Source organism: Amblyraja radiata, chromosome 10 (genome assembly GCF_010909765.2).
Source record: "Amblyraja radiata isolate CabotCenter1 chromosome 10, sAmbRad1.1.pri, whole genome shotgun sequence".
NCBI lineage: Eukaryota > Metazoa > Chordata > Chondrichthyes > Rajiformes > Rajidae > Amblyraja > Amblyraja radiata.
The window spans coordinates 48,864,531-48,888,959 of NC_045965.1; the positions used below are offsets into that span (position 1 = coordinate 48,864,531).

General features: G+C 40.7%; 1 protein-coding gene across 1 annotated transcript in view; it reads left to right on the forward strand.

Annotated features, from left to right (window-relative positions):
- Nucleotides 1-24,429, forward strand: part of LOC116977392 (vitamin D3 hydroxylase-associated protein-like) — a 40,435-nt gene that overhangs the window by 478 nt on the left and 15,528 nt on the right. Inside the window, exons 2-12 of the mRNA XM_033027822.1 lie at nt 250-405; nt 2,715-2,831; nt 4,393-4,533; nt 5,321-5,454; nt 6,075-6,281; nt 7,669-7,709; nt 11,383-11,507; nt 13,583-13,708; nt 16,919-17,016; nt 19,339-19,438; nt 24,141-24,193. Coding sequence (XP_032883713.1) covers nt 250-405; nt 2,715-2,831; nt 4,393-4,533; nt 5,321-5,454; nt 6,075-6,281; nt 7,669-7,709; nt 11,383-11,507; nt 13,583-13,708; nt 16,919-17,016; nt 19,339-19,438; nt 24,141-24,193 — 1,298 coding nt within the window. The remainder of the gene's footprint in view (nt 1-249; nt 406-2,714; nt 2,832-4,392; nt 4,534-5,320; nt 5,455-6,074; nt 6,282-7,668; nt 7,710-11,382; nt 11,508-13,582; nt 13,709-16,918; nt 17,017-19,338; nt 19,439-24,140; nt 24,194-24,429) is intronic.

Genomic DNA, 24,429 nt, shown 5'->3' on the forward strand with positions numbered 1-24,429 from the left:
GAAGTTCTGATCAAAGGTTGAAAGATAAAAATATAAAAATTGGTCAACAAAGGTTGCAAAAATATTGAATATATGTTTCAGTATATGTTTCATTTTGTGAGATGTTGCCAAGTTCAGCTAGTCCACGGTTTCTTCTATAATTGATGGACAATATTGAATAGTCATTGATAGAGTATTGCTGATGTGTGGGAAAAAGAATGGAAATATTAACAACCGTCTTAGTTTCAGAGTAATTTTATTTCCCTCTAGGTCATCTCTATTATTGTCATCTCCATTGTCCTATCTTTGAAGTTGATGAGATGGCTGGAGAAAAGGCACTATCATCAAGTGATTTTGAAAGTTCGCTCGAAGAGGGAAAAATCATTAAATGACATGAAACAGGTTATGGATGTGATTAAAACGATGGTAAGTGCTAGGACTTCCTGCTTCTTTCAACTGGATGCTAGCAAAAAAATTCTGTTTGGATTTGGGCATTTTCCCATGTGTATACTATAAAACCTAATGCTTAACCCAGCATTTCCTGAGCTGAACTTTTGAATAATAGTGGAAGAGGATCCAAAAATACAGTTTTTCAACTGAGTCTGTGGATTGATTACCAAGGTGTGGAGTAAACCGATTTTGGGATGGAACTCTTGCACTTTGTCTCCCAGCCACTTGGAGTGTGCTGGGATTTCATGACGTTTTAGAAGAAGGTGAAGCTTTAGTTTCTCCTTCCCGTCTCATGATGACGTTGACAATAACTTTGCCTTTATTTGGCAGGATTACTCTGGAATGTTATATATTTATAAGGGGTCACAGTTTAAGGATAAGGGGGAAATCTTTTAGGACCGAGATGAGAAAAACATTTTTCACACAGAGAGTGGTGAATCTCTGGAATTCTCTGCCACTGAAGGTAGTTGAGGCCAGTTCATTGGCTATATTTAAGAGGGAGTTAGATGTGGCCCTTGTGGCTAAAGGGATCAGGGGGTATGGAGAGAAGGCAGGTACAGGATATTGAGTTGGATGATCAGCCATGATCATATTGAATGGAGGTGCAGGCTCGAAGGGCCGAATGGCCTACTCCTGCTCCTATTTTCTATGTTTCTATATTTGCATGGAGTGGATATTATAACACTAGTCAGGACTAATCCCAAATCCAAATGCTGAAAGATCAACATTTATCAAATTACCAAAATTTAGTGGGAAAAAAAGGGTTTTATATTAGATTGCTTCAATATCCATACTACCGAGCAGCTATGCAAAGTATATAATTATTTGTTTAGAGATACAAAGTGGAAACAGGCCCTTCGGTCTACCGAGTCCGCACCGACCAACGATTCCCGCACACTAAACACTATCCTACGCACATAAGGGGCAATTTACACTTCTACCAAGTATACAAACCCAAGCCAATTAACCTACAAACCTGTACGTATTTGGAGTGTGGGAGGAAACTGAAGATCTCGGGGAAAACCCACGCAGTCACGGGGAGAACGTACAAACTCCGTACAGACAGGACCCGTAGTCGGGATCGAACCCAGGTCTCCGGCGCTGCAGGCACTGTAAGGCAGCAACTCTACCGCTGTGCCGCCCTGATTATGATCACTTTAAACCATGGAGTCGCTGCTCCCAGTTACCTCCACAGTGTTGTTCTTGAAGTTGAAATCACTCGCTGTGTGGAAATGTCCCTGAGCACAAAGAAATGCCAGGGAGCATTAACACCATTTATTCTAAAAAGCAAATCGCCAACAATTCCTACTAAACTCCTGAACTCCATTATTGCCATGGTTAGGGTTTAGCGTATCTTTGATTTTATAAATTTATAGACATATAAAAGTAGCTTTATTACTCAAAAAATAAATAATTAGCTTTTTGCAATTGCTAAATGCTTAGCAAACAATGAACATATAACCAAACTGGTTACTGTCAGTTCTGACAACATGGACAACATAATTGTTCGGCGCAGACTTGTAGGGCGTTTCCGTGCTGTAATTGTTATATGGTTATATGGTTATATGGTCAATGGAATTGCGACCAAAGGAGAGTTTTGTTCCTACATCTAAATCTGATTTCCGTTTTATTAATTGACCGGAGCTATATGTGGTACAGGGTAATGTGCTTGAAATGATTAGAGTTGCGTGAAACAACTTTCTTTGGTAAATTACAATACTGAGGCATGAACTCATTGCGGGCTAGCTGGTGCCAATTTGTTGATATGCTAGCACTTGAGCCAGAAGGTTATGGGCTCAGCTCTAACTCCAGATACTTAAGCAGGTGAAATCAAGACCTTTCTGCTGACTCAAGTGGACACCACAATATGCCATTCTGAAGGTTCATGGAAACATAGAAAATCGGTGCAGGAGTAGGCCATTCGGCCCTTCAAGCCAAGTTCAATATGATCATGGCTGATAATCCAAAATCAGTACTCCGTTCCTGCTTTTTCCCTATATCCCTTGATTCCGTTAGCACTGAGAGCTAAATCTAACTCTCTCTTGAAAACATCTGATATTTTTCAGCATGTATGTTTTTTTCTTTATGATCTAGTGCATTAATTCTGAGAATTGTTGGATCAGTTTCATAATGTTGCCGGTACTGTACAGCACCTCTAACCCTGTTTCTGCACCTTCAGTCTATCACTTGTCCTTCTGAGGATAAAAGAGAGTGATGGAAAATGGTTACAAATTACCTGAATTTTTGTTTGTACTATAACCAATGTTATTCTCTCCTCTCTTTAGGGCACTTTTCAAACAAAAATTGACCATGAACTCCTTCTCTCACTCCGTGACCTCTGTAAATCAATAAAGAATGGGGATGTGTCAGCAAGTTACATACTGCATGCCTACATGGACAAAGTAAGAGAACAGCCACGTTTCATTCTAGGTTACATGTTATGGAGCCCCACTCCATTCCGACGGTATTCGCCTTGTCTCTCTTAAAGTGACTGGCAGCCACTGCACATGTGATCCTTTCAAGTACTTTCATGTATTATACAGATGGTGAAGGTTTCCTCGAAAGATTTATCGACCTACAGAGCCGGCAGCAATTTAATTATCGAACAGAGATGCAACAACTCTCCTTATACCTCCTTCCTCGACTCCATCCAGGGACCCTGGCGGTCCTTTCAGATGCGGCGGAGGTTGACTGGCACCTCCTCCAACCTCATCTACTGTATCCGTTGCTCCCGATGTGGGCTCTTGTATATATTAGTGAGACCAAGCTTTGACTGGGCGATCATTCAGTCCGCCTTGTCCCACACAATCTCCTGGTTGCCAAACATTTTAACTCCCCCTCCCACTCCCATATTAACCTTTTTGTGCTGGGTGAGGCCACATGCAAATTGGAAGAACAGCACCTCATATTTCACTTGGGCAGTTTACAACCCAAAGGTGAATGAATGATGATTTCCCTAATTTCAAGTCATTCCTACATTCCCAACCTTCCCCCCCCCCCCCCCCCCCCCCCCCCCCGTTCACCCCCCCTCCTCCACTCCTCCACTCTAGTCATCCTACCATTGTGTCCACATCTTTGTATCCCTCTTGTTAGCACGTCTTCCCCAGTCAACAATGGGCCATTATGGACTCTACCATTCCTGAGGTCGGCTGTTGCTAACCCTGATTTGCTCTGGCCTTATCTCCCCACCAGTTCTCCCCCACCCCATACCTCTATCTTTCAGTCTGAAGAAGTGTTACCTATTCCTTTTCTTCAGAGATGAAACATTACCTATTGCTGTTTGACCCGCTGAGTCATTCCAGGATTAGCATTCTGGCTAATAAAGTTACAAAGTATCCCATGCCAGGTCCTCCTTTGTTCAGTGGGCGAATCGAGCACCAGAGGACATAGGTTTAAGGTGAAGGGTTAAGAAAAGATTTAATAGGGATCTGTGGGGTAACTTTTTCACACAAAGGGTGATGGGTGTATGGAACAAGCTGCCAGAGGAGGTAGTTGAAGCAGGGACTATCTCAACATTTAAGAATCACTTAGACCAGTACATTGGTAAGACAGGTTTGGAGGGATATGGAGCAAATGCGGGAAGGTGGGACGAGTGTAGCTGGGACTTGTTGGCCGAATGTGGGCAAGTTGGGCCGAACGGCCAGTTTCCACACTATGATTCCCTGACTCCATTCAATTCTGCGCCAGTTTAGTAAGGGCATGAACTGATGTATGACCTGCAGGAAGATGGTGAAGCAGCTCACCATCCACCATGCTGAATGATCTGTATAATCAAGAACATCACATAATATGGTAAAATAGTTTAAAAAAAGAAACAATTTAAAACAGTTACCTTCTGGGACATGCAAACTGCAGTTTGGTCAGTAACGTTTCATCCAAGAACTGCATGAAGTTTTACATGTTGCCAACGCTAATTTACAATCACTGTCCTCAGTTTATTTTTTGATATTACTTTCCTCACAGGCTTTGGAAGCCACCAAAAAATTCAACTGCATCACAGAATTTCTTCCAGAATGCCAAATGGGGCTTTTAAAACTGCATCCAATGAATAAGGGCCTACTGTATGGGATCCCCATCAGCATCAAGGATAACATTAACTGCAAGGTAGAACATTTTGTCAAAAATGCATTATGATAGATATTAAGTGCTGTAGATTCTTTGGAATTGGTTGAGATTTTGCATGAATAATTTACTTTGATTTAAGTTTTAAATGTTCGGAGGCCCTTTAAAATTAAAGAGAACAATCACAATTCATCTCTTTGTCAATGCTATTTGTCGATTTTATTTTCTGTTTTTCACCATGAAGATACACGAGGATGTTGCCAAGACACGGGCACCTAAGGTTTGGGGACTAGGGCTTTGGAACATAGGACGCTCAGGGGTAATCTGATAGAGGTGTATAAAATCATGAGGGGAATAGATAGACTGAATCCACAGAATCTTTTTCCCAGAGTAGAGGACTAAAGAGGTTTTATAGGAACTATAGGGGATTAACGTGAAAAGGGAAAGATTTAATAGGAACATCAGGGGCAACGTTTTCACTCAATTTTATCCAGAAAGCCAAGGTAGAGCAAGCCTATATTTTACATTTTAATCAATGATCAATGTAAACCAATGACAGCAAACTAAATCGAAAGTAGACAAAATGCTGGAAAAACTCAGTGGGTGAGGCAGCATCTAAGGAGCGAATAGGTGACGTTTTGGGTAGAGACCCTTCTTCAATCTGAAAAAAAGTCTCGACCCGAAAAGCCACCTATTCCTTCGCTCCATAGATGCTGCCTCACCCGCTGAGTTTCTGCAGCATTTTTGTCTATGCTCGATTTTTCCTGCATCTGCAGTTCTTTCTTAAACAGCAAACTAAATAAAAGGTTGTAAAATTATTTTAATGCAGGGCCATGCTTCAACTTGTGGACTGAAGAAATTTCTAAATAAGATTGTCGATGAAGACTGTGTAATAGTTCAGGTATTGAAGAAACAAGGAGCAATTCCATTTGTGAAAACCAATGTTCCTCAGACATTATTCAGGTACTTTTAAATAAATTGCAATTGGAAAAAATGTTGGCATGTTCTTCAAGGGCTAAGAAAACTTTGTGGATTGTGTTGCGAGCAGAAAATTGGGTGAATATTGGACCAAAGAGTTAACCTTACCTTTTTCTTCTTCTTAGGAACAGTCCTTGTAAAAGAGATAATGGTGAATGCAGAATGTTCTGGGTTTCATCCTGCAGCCCAGGTTTAGTCCTGTTGTCTGTGTGGAGTTTGTATGTGTTCTTTGTGACCACATCTGTTTATCCCGGGCGCACTGGCCCTATTTCCCTCACATTTGAAAAATTGAACTATTTTACATCCAAATTGATCCAAATACAATTTGGATGTATGTAAGAAGGGTCTCAAACCGAAACGTCACCCATTCGTTCTCTCCAGAGATGTCGCCTGTCCTGCTGAGTTACTCCAGCTTTTTGTGCCTATCTACAATTTGGATGTATCCAAATTACATCCAAAGCTTGTGTACTCTCTCAGCGTAATCTACTATTCCTTCACTCTTGTTCATAAGTATGTGGCAGTCCCTTTGAATGGGGTGAGAAAGTTTTTTTCAGGTTTTCCATCAACTGACCATCCACACGGGAATGCTTTATTTCTCGCTACAGCTATGAGTGCAGTAATCCCATTTATGGTCAAACTGTCAACCCACTCGACACCAAGCGGACATGTGGAGGGTCATCTGGTGGGGAGGCTGCCCTGATCGCAGCGGGCGGCTCCATCCTTGGCATCGGGACAGATGTGGGTGGCAGCATACGCTTTCCAGCTGCCTTCTGTGGAATCTGTGGCTTCAAGCCAACGGCAAGCCGATTGAGGTGAGATATTATATTTACATGATATATAAGTTGTTTAAATGAGTTGGGCAAGACAACTCAGAGTATTTTAGGAGGTTAGCCTTCGAAGATAATTTACCAGATTGCTGAGGAAATAATTTGATGGAGGCAAAGAGATTGGTTAAGCTATGAATATTTATGATGAAACTTTCATAGAAATGTAGAAACATAGAAAATAGGTGCAGGAGTAGGCCATTCGGCCCTTCGAGCCTGCACCGCCATTCGATATGATCATGGCTGATCATCCAACTCGGTATCCCATCCCTGCCTTCTCTCCATACCCCCTGATCCCTTTAGCCACAAGGGCCACATCTAACTCCCTCTTAAATATAGCCAATGAACTGGCCTCAACTACCTTCTGTGGCAGAGAATTCCACAGATTCACCACCCTCTGTGTAAAAAATGAGTTTCTCATCTCGGTCCTAAAAGACTTCCCTCTTATCAAACTGTAACTCCTAGTTCTGGACTTCCCCAACATCGGGAATAATCTTCCTGCACCTAGCCTGTCCAACCCCTTAAGAATTTTGTAAGTTTCTATAAGATCCCCCCTCAATCTTCTAAATTCTAGCGTGTACAAGCCGAGTTTATCCAGTCTTTCTTCATATGAAAGTCCTGCCATCCGAGGAATCAGTCTGGTGAACCTTCTCTGTACTCCCTCTATGGCAAGAATGTCTTTCCTCAGATTAGGAGACCAAAACTGTACGCAATACTCCAGGTGTGGTCTTACCAAGACCCTGTGCAACTGCAGTAGAACCTCCCTGCTCTTATACTCAAATCCTTTTGCGATGAATGCTAACATACCATTTGCTTTCTTCACTGCCTACTGCACCTGCATTCCTACTTTCAATGACTGGTGTACCATGACACCCAGGTCTCGTTGCATCTCCCCTTTTCCTAATCGGCCACCATTCAGATAATAGTCTACTTTCCTGTTTTTGCCACCAAAGTGGATAACCTCACATTTATCCACATTATACTGCATCTGCCATGCATTTGCCCACTCACCTAACCTATCCAAGTCACCTTGCAGCCTCCTAGCATCCTCCTCACAGCTAACACTGCCCCCCAGCTTCGTGTCATCCGCAAACTTGGAGATGTTGCATTCAATTCCCTCATCCAGATCATTAATATATATTGTAAATAGCTGGGGTCCCAGCACTGAGCCTTGCGGTACCCCACTAGTCACTGCCTGCCATTCTGAAAAGGACCCGTTTACTCCTAATCTTTGCTTCCTGTCTGCCAGCCAGTTCCCTATCCACATCAGTACTGAACCCCCAATACCGTCTGCTTTAAGTTTGTATTCTAATCTCTTATGTCCATTATATACATTCATCATTTGAAGAAATAATATATTTTTTCTTTCATGCAGCAAAAAGGGGTTGACAGTTAATACAACTGGACAGAGAACAGGTGAGTTTTTTCTCTGCATGAATACTCTACAATTAGAACTATGTGCCAAATTTAACCAGTTATTCTTAAGATTGGGATTCCACACACAAAGCTTTCTATCAAACCAAGCTTCTTCAAACAACAACCAACATAATCCCAAAGTCCTTGTAAATATTGAAAGTAACACCTATCCATTATATACATTCATCATTTATTCAAAGGACACGGGGTTCAGATACACGATGTTGCTTCAGAACAGAAAAGTAATTTTTACTTGGTCTCTTGCTAGAAAACACATGACAGCAATCAGCAGTGTGTTTCATTTCAGTGTAAAGATACAAAGATATCCAGATTACAAAGGCTCTGAAAAAGCATGAAAAGTTTGTGGTTTTCTCCACAGAACATTTAAAGTTAAGGGGAGATTTACAGTGCCATTCAGAACCATGAAGGAATGGATTACACAGGGAGAATTTGTTTGGGGTGGTTGAAGTGTCATTAGCCTGGAGGCATATATTTCTGATTTGTAACCAAATCTATGACATATTTTGCTTTGCATGTTTTGATCTGGATCTTAGCCTTTGGTCGAGAATGCAAGGCTAAAAGGATAGGGCATAGATTTAGACTAACCTCCAAACCTTTTCTTGAAGGGGAAACATTTTCAGGAGCATGAGTAAAGATCCAGGGAACAGGACTATTTGGAAATCTCTTTCAAATTTGAAGCACAGGCAGTTGGCATCTTGTGTGTGTCCTTCCATTATTATATAATGTATGTGTTCATTCACGTTCATGATACTAGCAGGTTGTAGCTGACTGTTAATCTCTTTCATATTATCTAGTTTAAAATGTAGCCACAGTCTCTTGTCATTTGCATCATAAATTGTAATTGAGTGGTATTATTTCCATAAATTTCTTATATTTTTAGTCCTGGCCACTCAATAATTTTAAGGGAGAAACTTTCATCTTTGTTTCAATGTTGATGAAAAGCTGTTGAGTTAAAGCACTTTCTATCACTGACATAATGGTCATTCTAATAACTTTGTTCCTTAAAAGTTGGTTTTTCTGAAGTTCAGCTGTGAGAATCTCACGGATATGTGGGGACATGTGGGAAGTCGTTTAAAATGAGACTGATTACTGTGCAAAAAGTTAACTGGCATTGCAAACTTCCATTGCTTCCAGTGGATTGGTTTATTATCATATACACCTAGACGCAATGAAATTCCTTCTTCACATGAAACTCACAGAGCAAAGAGTATACATACTGTATCGTAATGTTAAGTACAACAGTAAAAACAATGAGTGCAAAACCAGCAGAATAGTGCAAGGCAGGAATGGTGCAAGGCAATCCAAAGTAGAAATTCAACATATTTCCAATGACTGACCATTTTCAACAGATGGACCATAGAAAGCAAACTATCTGGATGCATTACAGTTGGTTTTGGCAATGGCTCTGCCCAAGATTACGTGAAACTGCAGAGAGTTGTGGAACAAGCCCAGTCCATCATGCAAACCAGCATGTCCCACCAGATAAACTAAACTGTAAATTAAACTGTGATTCAAGAACAGCTTTAGCCCTTCTGTAATCAGACTCTTGTACAATCGTCCCATATGATCATAAGGTCATGTGATAGGAGCAGAATTAGGCCAGTTGGCCCATCAAGCCTACTCTGCCATGGCTGATCTATCTCTCCCTCCTAACTGCATTCTCCTGCCTTCTCCCCATAACCCCTGACACCCATACCAATCAAGAATCTATCCATCTCTGCCTTAAAAATCTCCATTGATATGTAAAATATCTATAATAAGGATGAATTCTTGAACTCCAGTCTACCTTGTAGCGGCCCTTGCGCTTTTTAAAAATCTGTACGTTCTCTATAGCTGTAAACCTATATTCTCTCTTTGCACTACCTTTGTGCTCATGTATGGTTTGATTGCACACATGTATGTTATGATTTTCTCGGATAGCATGCAAAACAAAATTTTTCACCATAACTTGGCATGTGTGACAATAGATAATGGTGTTAGTTTTTAACTGTCAGGTGCTATACAGCAAAATCACACTCTACATGAGTACAATTAAACCATACACAAGTACGATAGGTTGTACAAAGAGAAAAATAACACTGTGTAATATGGGGTTACAGTTACAGAGAAATTGCAGATCAAAATAAAAGTGCAAGGGCCACTATATGTTGGTTGGGTGATCGGGACTACAGCCTTGGTTTATCAAAGACTGTTCAGTAGTCTGATAACAGCGGGAAAGAAGCTGTTCCTGAGTCTGGTGGTAAATGCTTTCAAGCTTTTGTATCTTCTGCCTGGTTGGAGAGGGGAGAAGAGGGAATGAGCAAGATGGAAATGATCCTTGATTATGTCGGATGCTTTCCTGATGCATGCAGCATGAAGTGCTGATGGAGTCGGTGGTGGAGAAGCTGGGTCTGGGTGATGGACTGGTCTTCATTCACAACTCTTTTCTTCCACGTATCATGAAGTGTTTGCAAGATGGAGATGGATTTCTATGAGCAGCCAAATCTTTCATTCCCACTGTACATACTCCTTTCGTGATTTGATTTGATTGAGTTGATCTGGGACAACTGAGGGTTTGTTGGACAGTGGGAAGTTAAAATGCACTTTATAACAATCTCCATGGAGTAGTTAATTACTGTTCACTATCTATTCACTTTGAATCAACATTTACCCCATGTTGTACAACTGCATTAATGAAATGTTAATTTACACTATATATTCATTAAGTGGTGAGTTCATGGTTCAGGAAGCCATGTTCATGATTTTCATTTGTATCATAAAGAGTGTATTCAATGTTTTCTGAAAGTTAATAATCCTTCATCTCCGGAACCATTTGATAAACCCATTGGATGTCATCTCTAATGTTCCTCTACAAGCGTTTGATAATATGATCATGCACCAAGTGTGGTCTCATGAAGATTTCCCTCTGTCTCCATCCCGTCCCCCTTCCCAATTCTCCCACCAGTCTTACCGTCTCCAACTACATTCTCTCTCTGTCCTGCCCACTCCCCTGACTTCAACCCGAAGCGTCACCCATTCCTTCTCTCCAGAGATGCCGCCTGACCCGCTGAATTACTCCAGCATTTTATGTCAACCCTCATGTAGATAAATATAGATTTGAATTCATCTTCAGCTTTTCCATTTGATCCCTTTGGAAATTAACTCCATTAGTTGTTGAAGTTATTTCTTATTGCTTTAACATGCTGAAATGCTCCCTTTGGTTATTTCTGTATCCACCTCCACAAATGTCTCTCTTTTTCGTCATCATTTAGACAATTATTTACCAACAAGTGTAATGCTTCCTTATTTATCTTGCTAAAAATTATTACCTCGCATTTAACAATACTCAAAACATGTCCATTCTGCATTTACTAATTACTTCTTTTATTTGTTGCCTGCATTAACATCATAGTCTCTTGGCATTCCAATTCCTGTTACCACTCACAGTGCACTGGTCATCCAAGATTACTGATGAAATACTTAAATCCACACTTGCACATACTTACTGCAAGATGAAAGATACCTTTCTTCTCTGTAAAGCACTTTGGCTTCAACGTGATTTGATTTAAAAGTGCTATATAAATAAAAATTACTTACTTACTTACTATACCTCATTCAATGTTTCCGTTTATTTAACAATCAATGCTGTTTTTGGGTGGTTTATATTTTCTAGTTGAATCATCTGTTGGTCCACTTGCCAGAGACGTGGACAGCTTGGCTTATTGCATGAAAGCTCTACTGTGTGAAGAAATGTTCGAGTTGGATCCTAATGTGCCACCTATGCCCTTCGATGATATGGTAACATACAATGCAATAACTGTTATCATTGACATTGTCCTTTCCAAGTATTACATACTGCAAGGTGTTTCAAATAAAAGATTCTGCGAAGAATTGAGTGAAGAGGGATGACTGAAAGCAGGGTTGAACATGCAGATTCCAAGGAAACTTTTGAAAGTATGTCACGCAAAATGGTGAGGTATACAGGAATCTTTTGATAAGGGGCAGCATGGTGGCACAGTGGTAGAGTCGCTGTGTTACAGCGGCAGAGACTCGGGTTCGATCCTAACTATGAGCGCGCTGTCTGTACGGAGTTTGTATGTTCTCCTTGTGACCGTTTGAGTTTTCTCTGGGCGCTCTGGTTTCTTACCACACTCCAAAGACATACTGGTTTGTAGGTTAATTAGTTTCGGTAAAATTTTAAATTGTCCCTAGTGTGTAAGATAGTGGGGGTGTACGGGGATCACTGGTCGGTGCGGACCCGGTGGGCCGAAGGGCCTATTTCTGCGCTGCATCTCCACAATAAAAGCTAAACTAAACATCAAAGAGCAAAGTATTGGTTGTTTGGCAAGGGGTGATGTTTCAGGGTATGTGGGATATTAATGAAGATGGAATGAATTAGAAAATATGAGCAATAAGGGACTGGAGATTTCTCTTGAATTGGAATTTATACAGTTTGGGAAAAATGCAAAAGGCAAAGCTGACAGGCCAAGGTTTCCCTGGCAATTGCAATGTAAATCATCTGTTAAGAAAAAGGACACAGAGTACTCCATTAACAGCAGTTCAGGCAGTATCTCTGGAGAACATGGATAGATGATGTTTCAGGTAGGGAGCCCTCTTCTGACTCTTTATTTTAATTTAGGAAATTAACTGGCAAGGGCCAGTTAGTGCATTCAAGCGCATTAACCTTTCCAGGGTCCTACCATCAGTTTACATTTTTATGAAACAACCCGAATAATCACAAACAAAACACAATACAGACAAGTTATAATCCAAACTACCGGCATTTCATATTACCCTGAGATTCTTTCCAAAGAAGGAATGAAAACAATATATTGTATAAAGAAGTCTGAAGAAGGGTATCGACCCGAAGTGTCACCTATCCCTTCCCTCCATAGATGCTGCCTCACCCGCTGAGTTTCTCCAGCAATTTGTCATCCTTTGTATCAAGAATACTCGTTAATAAAGTAAGCATGCAGGTACAGCAGGCAGTGAAGAAAGCGAATGGCATGTTGGCCTTTAGAACAAGAGGAATCGAATATAGGAGCAAAGAGGTCCTCTGCAGTTGTACAGAGCCCTAGTGAGACCACACCTGGAGTATTGTGTGCAGTTTTGGTCCCCTAATTTGAGGAAGGACATTCTTGCTATTGAGGGAGTGCAGTGTAGGTATACAAGGTTAATTCCCCGGATGGCGGGACTGTCATATACTGAGAGAATGGAGCAGCTGGGCTTGTACACTCTGGAGTTTAGAAGGATGAGAAGGGATCTCATTGAAACATATAAGATTGTTAAGGGTTTGGACAAGCTAGAGGCAGGAAACATGTTCCCGATGTTGGGGGAGTCCAGAACCAGGGGCCACAGTTTAAGAATAAGGAGTAAGCCATTTAGAACGGAGACGAGGAAACACTTTTTCTCACAGAGAGTTGTGAGTCTGGAATTCTCTGCCTCAGAGGGCGCTGGAGGCAGGTTCACTGGAGCTAGATAGGGCTCTTAAAAATAGCGGAGTCAGGGGATATGGGGAGAAGGCGGTAATGGGGTACTGATTGGGGATGATCAGCCATGATCACATTGAATGGCAGTGCTGGCTCGAAGGGCCGAATGGCCTACTCCAGCACCTATTGTCTATTGTCTATTGTCTGAGACAAATTAATCCATTATTTAGTAAAGTGTAACCATGACTGAATCTTGAAAAAACTTCTCATGTTGATAAGCAATTTTCTGAGTTTATTTATCTAACGATTCATCTACCAATGTTATATGTAGAGAAAATACTGAACACATATGCTTTTTTAAAATTGCAAACTTTAGACTCATAGTAAAAAAGATCTCATGAAGAATTGTATCTTAACATATACTTTTTGAAAATTATCTTGAAGATCTATACTGCCATCAAGCCGATGAAGATAGGCTACTTTGAAAATGATAGCTACTGGATCCCATCGCCAAGCATGAAACGTGCAGTATTGGAAACAAAACAACTGCTGACGGATGCCGGACACACGGTGTGCTTACTGATGCTCAAGGGGAATGGAGAAATACCTAGAGCCTGAGGGAAGTTGGGGAGGGAAAATACTGAGAGTCCAATTGAAGGAGGGACCATATTGGATCTTGTATTTGGAAACAAGCCTAAATGGCAGAGCAGACCCGATTAGGCCAAATGAGCCTAATTCTGCTCCTATAACTTATAAACTTATGAAAGTACTACAGGGCATAGATTTAAAGTAAAGCAAAGACAAGATTTAAAGGGGAACGTTTAAAGGAGATGTGCAGGAAAGTTTTTTTTTACAAAGTGAGTAGTAGGTACCTGGGTCACACTGCCAGGGATGGTGGTGTAAGCAAATATGATAGTGCCATTTGTGACTTTTAGTTAGGCCCATAAAATTGAAGGGGAATGGAATGATATAGATTATATGCAGACAGAGAGGATTAATTAAAGTTAGCATCATGTTCAGCACATATATAATGGGCCATAGGACCTGTCTCTGTGCTGTACTGTTCTATGTTCTAGGATTAAGATATTATTTACTTTTTAATCATTCACATAAGACTCTTAATTCATCAACATTCTTCCCCCATCACCCCACCACTTCCTCAACCAATACATCCCAAAGGAAATCTAAAAACGTGTATCAAAGCCTGAAACATTTGTTTTGTTTTATTGATATAATATTACATGGTGTATGTGTAAATTTGTTAAATTGATCAGTTAGCGAGTAAAATAGGAACCTATGAAAATGGTATCTCGGTAATGTTTTTAACAGATTTTAATATCTAAATATCCTTGCAGAAATATATTCTTTTTAACATTCCTAATTCTTACATAAATCTTTCTATCATCTGCAAATTCACTAACCATCTCTAGCAACTAATCCGTGGGCCTTATAATGGGAGTATTTACATGCTGAATATATCTTGCATCATAGAAAGAAGGTAAGGGCAGAAATTAATTGTATATCATTCTCCTGGATCTTGCTTCAATGCATTTCAAAGGAGAAAAGAGAGTTAAAGATCAAAGGAGAATTGTGCAGAGTCCTTTCCTGAACTCAACTTTGTCAGTTGTCCTGAAACAACTTTTCATGCAGTTGTTGCATTTCCAGTTTATCCAGTTTATTCATTTCCTTACGGTGCATTATTTAGATGATCTATGCTCTGTCATATCAATTATTAATGGATATAAATTCAAACGACTATCATAACACAAAGTGGTGAACAAGACAGCCCCTTTGTGTAATAAATAATTAAAACTGCGAAATAGGCTTTATCTCAGTGCCCTGAAGAAAAATAAGTAGATTTTATGAGGAGCTGGATAGAGTACATAGGAAAGACCCTCTCAGTTGAAGGGTTAAAAAACACAATTTACACATTTAAATGAATTAAAGGATTAGACAGAGGTAAGGAAAATATTTTCACATAGAGGACCTGAAATAGTTGTTGAGGTGGGAATACTCATCGCATTTAATCAAGTGCCTGGATGTGGACCTTCAGTGTTGTAACCCATATGCTAGGATTTCTTTGAGTAGCTGTTCTTTGCCAGCACAGGCATGATGGACTGAATGACTTCTTTCTGCACCATAAAATATATATGATTCCATGATTGATTCTACACTGATATGAATCTCTGGTTAGAAACCATGTTGTGGACTGGATTCAGTTCCACCTTCCACAATGCAGGAACGAAAGATTGCTCTTGGACTGATGTATGGTTGAGATGTTTAATGCTAACTGACATCACCCTAAATGACCAACCAGTCATCTGATCCGAACAACTCAAACAACCAATTACATCTAAATCGTCTAACTTGGAAATTGTTAAGGAAGAAATTAATAAGTCATTCAGTTTAATGGGGTGCACAAATCTAAACCATATGGGAGCAGGAATAAACTGAAAGCTATACACTTCTTATTCTCGAGCTTCTGAAATGCATTGGGGCAGCACAGTGGCGCAGCAGTGGAGTTGCTATCTTACAGCACCAGAGATCCAGGTTGTATCCTGACTACGAACGCTGTCTGTATGGAGCTGGTATGTTCTCTGTGACCATGTGGGTTTTCTCCAGGTGCTCTGGTTTCCAAAGACAGCCAAAGACTTATAGATTTGTAGGTTAATTGGCTTTGGTAAAATTGTAAATTGTCCCTAGTGCGAGTGTATGGAATGTTTGCTGGTCGGCGCAGACTCAGTGTGCCGAAGGGCCTGGTTCTGCACTGCATCTCTAAAGTCTAAAGATGGATTGGGGGTGTCAAACATCTCAGTTCCACCTAGTTGCACTCCCAGAGGAATGGGAAATACGACTGTTTAATTAGAGCTTTATGAATATGGCAGTAATGTGCGAATAGACCCAAATTTGAGAAGTTGTGTATCACAGTTGAGGACTCCAGATCCTGGTTGGTTATCTCATAGGGTGCTTGCAAAATGAGATGATTTGTAAATCTAAGATCCTTTCCTTGCCCAGTTACTTTGCAGATTGAGAATTCTGCATTTGTCATTTCCCGGAACGCTATTTCTATGGCCATTTATAAGTTATCATTTGGGAAAGGATGAACAGATTTCCTTTGGGACAAAGGTGTAATATTATCTTACAGCAAACACAATTGAGTCTCTTAATTATCCTTAGAGCAAGGATTGAAAAGTGCTCCCTGTAACTTTCAAGAGTTTATTGCAACCTAACTATTTTCACTATGCGTTTTTTTGTTTATATAAAATAGGTGGAAACCAGCAAGCTTTCTTTTTTCCCTTTTTATCAAATCAATTACGTTATAAGTGAATCTGAACCTTTTTTTCAGGGGCGTTTGCATGCTAGGACCATTTAAAAGGCTTCATGGGTATTTGCATGTTAGGGTAATTTAAAAGGCTAGGAACTGAACAGAATTACTTGGAAAATGACAAATGAACCATTTCACCCTGTTGATACCCTGTACAACCCATGCCCCATCAGCCATGCTGAAAAGCATATTCTTATAATCATTACTGATCCACGTTATCTTGCTTCACTCAACCATAATTTTGTGACTTCACTTTCTAACTGTCTGTTTCTCACTGATTTGCTAATTTCTTTTGGAGAAATGCGTAGTTTTTATGGTATAAGCTTCAGGGTCTTGAAGAGGGATTTGTCCGGTATAACGTGTGGTGCAAATGTTTATTTTCATCTATTGATTAGTCTGATTGTGTTTTATTTTCAATATATCAAACATTTACTTTTTGTTTCTCCCACTTTTAGTTGATATCATTCACGCCACCAAAAATGTTCTATGCTATGAATGAAATAATATTTCAGGGACTTCTTGCAGACAGTGGTTCGACATTCCTGGAAAACCTGTAGGTAACCTCAGTGGACTTGAATTTACAATATTGAAACATATTAATTCATGAATTGCTTTTATTACAATTTTTATGCAATGGGTTTATTTTTGGTACCGGTGGGGAAGGCAGGGGCAAAGCCCTCAAACTGAATTGGGTGTGTTAATGAAAGTCAGAAAATAATTGTAAAAGGATATATGGTAGTAGTTTCCACTCCAGACTTATATACTCAAGAGTTTGGTTTCATAAGGATTTGTATATCTTTAATATGCCATCTAATTTTCAGCTTCCTCATATCTTAACAATAATCTACTTCATCCAAAACCAAAAAATGCTGGAAATACTCACCCGGTCAAGCTGGCACCCATGGATAAAGAAACCATGTCAACATTTTAGGTCAGATACCATTTGTGAGAACTGAAAAGTAAACAAAAGAAGATTGTAAATTTCACGTTCACAAGTTATAGGAGTAGAATTAGGCCATTCGGCCCATCGAGTCTACTCCGCCATTCAATCATGGCTGATCTCTGCCTCCAAATTCCTATTTCCTGCCGTCTCCCCATAACCCTTGTGATGCTGGGAGGTCCCACTTAGTCTAATATAATCATATATATGTGACAATAATAAACCAATGCCAATCCCAATACTGACAGAAAGAGGAGCTGAGTTACAATTTCAGGTTACATTTACCTGAAACTTAAGCATTGTTCTCCATGAATAATGGGCCAAGTTCTAATGGAGACACAAAGAACAAAGCTGGTTTACAAAAAAAAGAAATTAAGTGTTGGAGTAACTCTGCAGGCCAGGCATCATCTCTGGAGAATGTGGATAGGTGACATTTTGGGTCGGGACCGTTCTTTGGACTGATTGTACTAAGTACTAAGTTGGGGAATGATATTGCAAAACTACTCTTTTAGAATTATTTGGTTAATGCAAATGCAACCTCAAAGCTGAAATAACATTATTCAAAGTGATTTAAAGTTCGTGTAAATTTCCTTACAGAAATCTGTAAACCTTCCACAACATAAGCTGATTCCGTTGTTTGCTTTAGGTTTTATTCTTTATTCAATAACAGGCTGAAGTAGTATAAATAGCTTACGTTTCATTCAGTACATGTCCTACTGAACATAAGAACATGAGAAACTGGAGTGTGAGAAGTTCAGTCAGCTCCTCCAACACACTTTGCCACTCAATAAGATTTGGGCTGATTCAATCTCACCCTCACATGACTTTCCAGTTCTCTCCTCATTCAGGCCTACTCCCGTGGTTCAAAGTAATGTCAATGTCTCCCTTGACTATATCTTCATCACTCTCCATGGTGAAGAATTCCAAGGAGACACAGCTTATGTTGTGGAAGTTTTACAAATTTCTGAAAGGAGATGACCTGAATTTTAAATTGCTTGGATGTGGAGAGGATGTTTCCACTAGTCGGAGAGTCGAGGACCAAAGGCCATAGCCTCAGAATAAAAGGACGTACTTTTAGAAGGGAGATGAGGAGGAATTTCTTTAGTCAGAGGGTGATGAATCTGTGGAATTCATTACCACAGAAGGCTGTGGAGGCCAAGTCAATAGATATTTTTAAGGTGGAGATTCATAGATTCTTGACTAGTATTGGGTGCCAGGGGTTATGAGGAGAATGCGGGTGAATGGGGTTGAGAGAGAGAGAGAGAGATAGATTGACCATGATTGAACGGCGGAGTAGACTTGATGGGTCGAATGGCTTAATTCTGCTCCTATCACATGAACTTATGAACCTTCGGGAGAGCAAATTCCTTCTCCTCTCCATTATTAAAGGACAACTAATTCTGAAAATATGTCGTCTAGTTCTCTATGTTTCCACTATGGGAAGTATCTTTTCAGTATCATCCCTGGTTATTCCCTTCAGAATCTTGCACCTTTCAAAAGAGTCAATTCTCATTCTACTACAATGAGTATGGGCTCAACCTGCTCAATCTTTCAAGCACAGCACTTAATTGCTTGTTGTTCACAAGCCTTTGGTTTATAAACCTACAATAAAAGAAAAGGGTCAGACTTTCAAGATTTGAACCACAAAACCAATTAAAATCTCATTTGCAGAGGAAGCAAAACCTAATTTAGTCAGTCAGTCGCCATAAATACTTAATCACAGTATGTGGGCATCTAGCTCAGCATAGGGAAGTTGGGCCGAAGGGCCTGTTTCCATGCTCGATGACCATGACTCTGACACAGATCCATTTTTATGTTCATTGTTTTTTTGCTGTCAGAATTCTTTTAATATCCTCAGTGTTTTTGTCTTTAAATAGTGATCTATTCTTAGTGAATACACTACAACTAAAGTCACAAAAAAATTGTATTTTCCAGTAAAGGCGACATTATCGATCCTCACATAAGCGCTCAGGTATCTGCATATGCTCTGCCCAGAGTAATGAAAAAGCTCTTGTATTTAATTTTGAAGCCTTTTGTAAGTATAATTCCCTCATTGCTGGGTTGGGATGGGGAGATGGGTGGTGGCTGGGTATGTACTCCCTGCATTGGCCTGAAGGCACTGAGGCTCCAAGATCATTGCTAAGATGTATGACTAAGAACGCTGCCTCGGCAAGACCAGCAGCATAATCAAGGATGAGTCGCACCCTGGCCACTTCCACTTCTCCACTCTCCAATCGGGCAAAAGGTATAGAAGTGTGAAAGCGCACACTTCCAGATTCAGGGACAGATTCTTCCCAGCTGTTATCGGGCAACTGAACCATCTTACCGTTACCAGACAGTAATCCTGAACTACTATCTACCTCAAAGGGGACCCTCGGGCTATGTTTGATCGGACCTTACTGGCTTTACCTTGCACTAAACGTTATTCCCTTGTCATGTATCTGTACATTGTGAATGGCTCGATTGTAATCATGTATTCTGTTTCCACTGGCTGGTTAGCACGCAACAAAAGCTTTTCACCTCGGTACATGTGACAATAAACTAAATTGAAACTGAAGATTGTAAAAAGTAAAGTTTATTTTTTTTTAACATTTGGCCATCTGAATATCTACTACCGAAACGGATTCATCTTTTATTTCCCAACTTGCAACCACTGGGGATGCATTTTGTTGAAGTACCGGGCAACAAGCAAATAGGCACAAAAATAAATAAGCACAAAATACAGACACAAGGGGCTGCCCAAAGGTTAGCATTAGGGCTAATTATTGCTATTAACTGATACATTAATTATTCAAGTGATTTTAAATGTTTTCTGCATCTGGTATTAGTATTAATATGTACAGTGAATGCATGGCCCACCTTTACACAAAGTGTGGCAGGTGCCTGGGATGTGCTGCCAGGGCTAGTGGTGGAAACAGGTATGATAGTGGATTAGAAGAGGCTTTTATGTAGGCACATGAATACGCAGAGAATGGAGGCAGAAGGGTTTAACCTGTTCACTGCCAAGATTTCTTTTCACTATTGGCCATGATCTGAGTCTAATCGGGGGTGACACCAAACAGGTTAATTTAGCATCATATTCAGCATGGACATTGTGGGCTGAAGGGCCTGTTCCTGTGCTGTACTGTTCTATGAAAGGGGGCAATCTGATGGTTTAATAAATATGGTAATGGCAAGGGTTGCAGGATGCTCTGGAATATTCTTGCACGATCTGCTGACAAGGAATTCCGACTGCTAAAGGCATAATTAATCAGCATGCTCCTTCTCTCTTGCCTTTTCATGTTATTGATCTTCCATCATCTACAATATTGTCAAGTCAAGAGTCGAGAGGCAAGAGAATTTATTGTCATGTGTTCCAGATAGGACAATGAAATTCTTGCAGGTACACAAAATTGCTGGGGAAACTCAGCGGGTGCAGCAGCATCTATGGAGCGAAGGAAATAGGCGACGTTTCGGGCCGAAACCCTTCTTCTGCACAACAGGATATTGTAGTCATAAATACAGATGAGATCAGTGTGTCCATATACCAATATAAATATCATAAATATATATATATATATATATATATATATATATATATATATATATATATATATATATATATATATATAAGTAAACAGATCGTGCAATAGGTTGTTATCTATATTACTAAAAGTCTGATCTTGACCACTTCCTGTTGTTCTGTATATTGATTTTAGAAAAAAACGCTGCCACTTATGGCTGTGATTTTTGGCCATCTTACTCAGAGTCCCCCTCCACTGTGCAGGACAAGAGGATTTTTCCTCATCAATAAAAAAGAAAAAAGTTATTAGTGTTTAAAAAAAATTGAGATTCTCTCTCCTGAAGGCCACGCCCCTTCTGGAGGGACTATAAAACCTGGAAGTGTTGAGTGCCTCAGTCAGTTTCTGCAAGATGGTGGAGCGAGAGGGTCACGTCTCTCAGTCTCAGTGCCTTGAGTGCCCTTAATGAATGAAAATGTGGTTGGTTTGAAATAAAGCACTACAAATGGTTGTTGGTTTGAAATTGTGGTTGGTTTGAAATAAAGTACTGCAAATGGTTGTTGGTGGTACTTGGTTCGAAATGGCAAATGATTAAAAGTCTAAAATTGACAACTGTAGTCTGAAGAAGGGTTTCGGCCCGAAACGTTGCCTATTTCCTTCGCTCCATAGATGCTGCTGCACCCGCTGAGTTTCTCCAGCACTTTTGTCTACCTTTGATTTTCCAGCATCTGCAGTTCCTTCTTAAACTTGACAACTTCCTGTTTGCACTGTATATTGATTTTAGAGAAAATGCTACCACTTGCAGCAGTGATTTTTGGCCATCTTACTCAGTTCCCCTCCACTCATAAGGTGCAGAGGGTTATCCCCATCAATGAAAAATAAAAGTGTTATTAGTGTTTAAATGTTGAGAATTTATCTCCTGTCAATCACACCATGAAGGCCACGCCCCTTCAGGTGGGAGGGATTATAAAATCCGGAAGTGTGGGTGTGGCTCAGTCTCTGCAAGATGGGGAAGGGAGAGGTCACGACTGTCTGAGCTGTGAATCAACTGAACACACTGAATGTCCACTGAACTGTGAGTGTGGTGTTTTGGGGTGTTTTGTGTGTTTTCATGGTGGTTTTATGGTGGTTTCACCCTGCTTGAAAGGGCATGAAACTGCATTTGAATTTGGTGGCCTTGCACCCTGCATGAAATGGTATGAAACTGTATTTGAATTTGGTGGCCTTGCACCCTGCTTGAAATGGTATGAAACTGCACTTGCATTTGGTGGCCTTGCACCCTGCTTGAAATGGAATTTCAAGGAATAGCTGTGAGTCAATTGCCAGCCCACCATCCATGAGTGAGCTGCCAGCACATCAGGCTTGAGTGACTGAGCTGCCCCCTCCCCCTTCCCCCCACTGGCCACCAATATTGGAATTGGCGGAGATGTGGAATATTGCTTTGGGGGACAAGTCCTCCTGGGTGAACATGGGACCCAACGGGTCCCACTTAGTCTAGTAGTTCATAGTTTGTTTGAAGTTGTGTTTAATAGTCTGATGGCTGTGGGGAAGAAGCTGTTCCTGAATCTGGATGTTGCAGATTTCAGGCTCCTGTACCTTCTACCCGATGGGGAGTCGCCTTCCAGAAGGAACTGATTCAAAGAGTTTGTGGCCAGGGTGAGAGGGGTCAGAGATGATCTTGCCCGCTCGCTTCTGGCCCTTGCAGTGTATGGTTCATCAATGGAAGGAAGGTTGCAGCCAATAACCTTCTCTGCTGATTGGACGATTCGCTGCAGTCTCCAGGTTTTGTGCTTGGTGGCTGAGCCAAACCAGACCATGATGGAGAAAGTGAGAACAGACTCTACGATGGCCGTGTAGAATTGGACCATCATTGCCTGTGGCAGATTGTGCTTCCTCAGCTGCCGTAGGAAGTACATCCTCTGTTGTGCCTTTTTGACTGTGGAGTCGATGGTGGCCCCCCACTTAAGGTCCTTGGAGATGATGGTTAACTTAATGACTCCACAGATGTGACCGAGTGATGGTGAGTGGGGTGAGGGGAGGAGGAGCTCTCCTAAAGTCTACAATCAATTCCACTAGCGCTTTGTAACTAGAATTATCTTTTTATCTTTGAATTCTTTGGGTTTGGCAATGCTACCACTTACCTCCTGTTTGAAGACATTTAGCAGAACTCCATGGATCATAAAGCCTGGTGAAAGACAACAGTTTAAGAGCCACCCAACATTTCCAGCACTGTAACATTTTCCTATGGTTGTGGTCTAATTTCTGGTCCTTTACAATATAACATATAAAGCAGACATTGACTTTTCCATAAATGCACAACAGGTTATGATGTAGCATTGTGGTGCAGCTGGTAGAGCGGCTGCCTTACAGCTCCAGAGATCCAGGTTTGATTCTGACCTCGGGTGCTCTCTGTGTGGTGTTTGCATGTTCACCCTGTGACTGCATGGGTTTCCTCCAGGTGCTCCGGTTTTCTTCCACATCCCAAAGGTGAGATTGTAGGTTAATTAGCCTCTTGCATTGCCCCTGGTATGTAGAGACTAGATGCAAAAGTGGGATAACAAGGGACCAGTGTGAAAGGGTAGGGTGACCCATAGTCCAAATCTGAGGAAGGACATTATTGCCATAGAGGGAGTGCAGAGAAGGTTCACCAGACTGATTCCTGGGATGTCAGGACTGTCTTATGAAGACTGGATAGATTTGGTTTATACTCTCTAGAATTTAGGAGATTGAGAGGGGATCTTATAGAAACTTACAAAATTCTTAAGGGGTTGGACAGGCTAGATGCAGGAAGATTGCTCCCGATGTTGGGGAAGTCCAGGACAAGGGGTCACAGCTTAAGGATAAGGGGGAAATCCTTTAAAACCGAGATGAGAAGAACTTTTTTCACACAGAGAGTGGTGAATCTCTGGAACTCCCTGCCACAGAGGGTAGTCGAGGCCAGTTCATTGGCTATATTTAAGAGGGAGTTAGATGTGGCCCTTGTGGCTAAGGGGATCAGAGGGTATGGAGAGAAGGCAGGTACGGGATACTGAGTGGATGATCAGCCATGATCATATTGAATGGCGGTGCAGGCTCGAAGGGCCTAATGGCCTACTCCTGCACCTAATTTCTATGTTTCTATGTTTCTATAGTCAGCATGGTGGGCTGAATGGCCTGTTTTCATGCTGAGTCTCCAAACTAAACTAAACAACCAATCTTTTCAATTATGTCATGGCTTTTAATTAATTTTATTTTCCTTTTCTCCAGAGTCCCAGAGTTGCTGCGGGATTTAAGGCAATATTAGGAATAGGGTGAGTGTAAGTTAAGAAGGAGATTGAAAAGGTATGCATATGTGCAAGTTCTTGTTCAGGTTTTGGCCGATGTTTTTCCTTGTTAGAATTGATCCTTGAAAGGTTTCAAAGGGTGAAGTTCTCAGGAGAACAAGATCAAGTAAAGAACTTGGACAAGTGAAGTAACATTTTTAAAGAAAATAGCTAGAAACAGAATTTTTCTGTTGTGAGACAGAAGTTGAACAATATTATCAGTC